This window comes from Cynoglossus semilaevis, chromosome 16, assembly GCF_000523025.1.
Source record: "Cynoglossus semilaevis isolate Cse_v1.0 chromosome 16, Cse_v1.0, whole genome shotgun sequence".
Classification (NCBI taxonomy): Eukaryota; Metazoa; Chordata; class Actinopteri; order Pleuronectiformes; family Cynoglossidae; genus Cynoglossus; species Cynoglossus semilaevis.
The window spans coordinates 17,585,174-17,589,611 of record NC_024322.1 but is presented as its reverse complement, the minus strand read 5'-3'; the positions used below and the strand labels follow the sequence as shown (position 1 = coordinate 17,589,611).

At 42.5% G+C, this 4,438-nt stretch overlaps 1 protein-coding gene across 1 annotated transcript in view; it reads left to right on the top strand.

Moving 5' to 3' along the window:
* The window catches only part of ptpn4a (protein tyrosine phosphatase non-receptor type 4a), a 47,456-nt gene that overhangs the window by 12,378 nt on the left and 30,640 nt on the right, over window positions 1-4,438 (top strand). The window contains exon 2 of the mRNA XM_008329069.3: window positions 4,122-4,276. Within this exon, the coding sequence (XP_008327291.1) occupies window positions 4,139-4,276 (138 nt within the window). The 5' untranslated portion in view covers window positions 4,122-4,138. The remainder of the gene's footprint in view (window positions 1-4,121; window positions 4,277-4,438) is intronic.

Genomic DNA, 4,438 nt, shown 5'->3' with positions numbered 1-4,438 from the left:
CCCCCCCTCCCATTGAACAGAACGTCTGTGCTGCTGCTGTCCCAAATTAACTGACACAAGTGAAGGCGAGCGAGTGATGACCGCAGAGAGAGAGAGAGAGAGAGAGAGAGAGACAGGAAGTCCAGCTCTCAGTTCACACCAGGACCGGGTTTTATTAGAATCTGTTTCTTTGGACTCGATTTTAATATTAAAAATACCAGGCGTCAAAAAAGGACGGGACTTTTCTCTTGGCTTCATGGTTAATCACTCATCTGGACGGACGTCTTTAGATGTCCCGCCTTCTGGCCAACAACGTGGCTCTGATTGGCTGTTGCTCTCTTTCGTTCCTCCACTTTACATGAAGAAATTGGTGCTGATTGGACTTTGTTCCTGCCAGAAGTTTTTCATCTCATTCTTCTTCGTTGACGCATGATTTTTTTTTTCTTTGATGCGTCAGTCGTTTTAGTCGTTGTCACTGAGTCGTGCGCTACTTCCTGTTTTTGTTTTTGTTTTTTTACTTCATCGTCAAAAACAAAACAATTTAAATTCTCCACCAAAATAACACTTTTCGTTTGTTCCACTTTATACCTGTTTAACGGCATAATAATGATAAAATACCATGTTGCTCTGACACCACTAGGTGTCGTGATACTGAGTGGGTTATTAGTGATGCTTGTTTGAGTTTGAAGTTTGTCGTGGTTCTTATTATTTGAGGTCATCGGAAACTAAAAAACCTCAATGAGTTTGAAATGAACACACACACACATGAACGAACACACACACACACGCTGCTAAAGAGTGACACACATCTGTAATTGACCACCTGTTTGTCTCTGGCCTAGTTTGTTTTTTATGAAGGACCGTGGAGGGAGGATGAATCATTCTCACGGGGCGGGGGGTGAGGGGGGGTTCCTTACTGCCCCCCCGTCCCTCCTCTTTTATTCCACTTGTTTCAAAGCAGTTTTTTTTGTTGAATACATCAGGATTATTAATAGATGTGTGTGTGTGTGTGGGGCAAATTGAGTTCAGACGTTTATATTTGTACAGTGAAACCCTTTGAAGAATGTAGATCTGTTTTACATTAATAAGAAATACACAGAAATACACAGAAATACACAGAACTCAGCACTATTTGTGATTCACTGGAGGAAAAAAAAACAACAACATGACTAAATGTTGATATTGATGGAGTTTTGTGTGTGTGTGTGTTTATATGTAGAGAATGTATTCCTGTGTACAGACGGCCTGGCTGCAGGAGCATCTGTGTTTGTAATAAGCTCAGAGAACCGGAGGAACCCACCGGTGAGAGAAGCTTAGGGGTCAAGATCCTACAAGCACACACACACACACACACACACACACACGTCTGCCTGTTTGTAAGCTCTGCTGACTGCAGGAAGCAATAATAGTAGCATGTTTCCGGAGTTTCGAAGGCTTCTCCCGGGGGAGGGCAACTGTCCTGTCCAGCTCAGCGAAACTCCAAAGAGCAGAGCAGGAAGTTATGGAACTGTGTGGATACGAATCAGGGGGTAGGAAACGGTAGCAAGGAATGGAAAATTGACGAGGTGTGTGTGTGTGTATATATATGTGTATATATGTGTATATGTGTATATATGTGTATATGTGTATATATATGTATATATGTATATATATGTGTATATGTATATATATGTGTATATATGTGTATGTGTATATGTATATATGTGTATATGTATATATATGTGTATATATGTGTATATGTGTATATATGTGTATATGTGTATATATATGTATATATGTATATGTATATATATGTATATGTATATATATGTATATGTATATATGTGTATATATGTATGTGTATATATGTATTTGTGTATATATGTATATGTACATGTATATATCTATATGTGTATATATGTATATGTGTATATATGTATATATATATATGAAGATACTATTTAATCATGTATATATGTATATATATCTATATGTAGATAATATTTAATCAACATTTATATATATATATACTGTATATGCGCACTACAATAGAGATGAACAATATTTTCCTATATTTGTTCCTCATTCAACTGACATGCTGCAGCTATACAAAGATGGGAAATGAAAACCCCTTTGTATTACACAGTAGTTTTTTCTGCTTTTTCCCCCCCCGAGCCTCAAACCTCAACCTGCTGCTAATCCCCGTACTCCACCGTGTTTCCACGTGAGACATCATCGGTGCAGCTGTGAAACAAAAGCCCCGCTGAGTTGAAGTGCACCAGTACCGATTCAGCTCCTTTGTTTAAAAAAGTGCAGGTATTGAATATGTGTTGCAGCATGAATGTCTGGAAATGACAGCGTTTCCTGCGACGGCAGTTAGCGGTGGCCCCACGGATCGCTGTAGATGCACAGTGTGCATTCTTCTCGCCTGTAGTCACGGGGTTGGTGCTGATCCGCAGTGACAGGCCGCTCAGACGTGCCCAGGGTTCTCTATACATCACGGTCGCTCGCACAAATGGGCTCACACCGAGCGATCGCTGCGGATACAGCGGCTCTTCATGAAGGGGACACGACCCTCGTGGAGTTATTATGTCTCCTGTCACAGTGGATCAAACAAGAATAAAAAGGAGGGGCCAGAGAAAAATCCACAGTGGCAGTTGTCGGCCAACAGAAATGTAGAGAACGGAAAACACACGGCTGCAGCAGCAGGAAGACTGAGCTGTACCGGGCTGTACTGGACTGTACTGGACTGGACTGGACTGGACTGAACTGTACTGTACTGGACTGTACTGGACTGTAGTGGACTGTACTGGACTGTAGTGGACTGTACTGGACTGTAGTGGACTGTACTGGACTGTAGTGGACTGGACTGGACTGAGCTGTACTGAGCTGTACTGAGCTGTACCGGGCTGTACTGGACTGGACTGGACTGGACGGACTGGACTGGACTGTACTGAGCTGTACCGGGCTGGACTGGACTGTACTGGACTGGACTGGACTGTTTACGAAACAAATGTTTTTTTTCTTCCGTCGACTTGAGTGATAATTTGAATGATTTGAATAATTCAATTATAGTTTGGAAACATATAAATGTTATTTACATCCTGGAAAAAAAAATCACATTTTTCTAAAATTATTATTTCATGATTATTTTTAGAATCTGTTCGTGGCCCAGTTGGGCTGAATTTGGCCCACGGGCCCACAGTTGATAATCACTGGTGTAGAGTTTTGTTTTCTTCTTGGTTTTGTTGAAACTAGCTAAGTAGCAACTTAACGACTTTTGCAGACTATTGGCTAAAACGGTCACTAATCAGTTGGTTTGAAGGTTTTTGGGTTAATTGACTTTTCAACTGAAGAACAAGAGAAAAGAAAATCGACCTTCAACGAGTGAACAGCTAGTCTCATCTTGTCATGTTTGTGAACTGTGGGATTAAAATAACGCAAACGCGCTAACCACAACCTCTTCTGAAAGTTGTCTGTTTCTGAATGGAACGGCTGCGTGTTGGTTCGATTGGTGGAGACCAGGAAAATATTCAGCCATTGTTGTTTCCCAGCTAATCTGAAGTGTTGTTATCACGTCAACAATAACGGGAGAAAGTTGTTCTGAGACGAGGCAGCCTCAGGCGGCTAACAGTACACGGCGCTGTACGCTAATTGTTTCGCTGTTTATAGATTTGGTTTGTGTAGAACATGCACCGCTAATGGGATCCAAGAACAGTCCTGTTGTGAAACAATGCGACACAGGAGGAGGGCGCTGAGAGCGCTCACAGCGCTGTTGCTAAAGGACGTCTGTGAAATGTTTGTTGACTTGAGTGTTTTAGCTGCTGTGGATTTTCCACAACCCCTGCGAGGGAATCTGCCGCTCGTCTTCTCATTCACATTCTTTTCTCATGAAGCAGCCGCTCGTTGCTGTTTCGACGCACTTGTACAGACTTGCTGCGCGGAGCAGATGCTAGTAAACTATGTCACGTTGTACTTTTGGAGTATTGTGTCTTTTGTAAACATGGTAGAATGAAGCACGGCGTACTGCAGTACCGCGTGTGTACAGGGCGTGTTTCCTGAATTTCACCGTGATGTCATGAGTTTAAATGATTATTATTATCATTATTATTGACCGTGTCTCACTGATCCCTGTCTTCTCTTCTGTTCTGCGGTCGTTACAGAACCTGGTAGGAGCGTGATGAGCACGCGCTTCCGCTTGCCTGCTGGCAGATCCTACAATGTCCGGGCGACGGAGCTGGAGCGAGACAGGCCGCACACACAGGTTGTGTGCAACGTACTGCTGCTGGACAACACCATCCAGGCGTTCAAAGTCAATGTAAGTACAGCCGCTTTGTTTGAACAACCTGCTGTTATGCAAACCTGTTGAAACAGCTCTTCAATGGAGGAATTTAATTGTGCTGTGGAAAAAAAAAAAAACCCGTCCACACAGTCACAGACCAGACCAGGTGAGAGTTTGGAGTTTGGAGTTTGGAGTTTG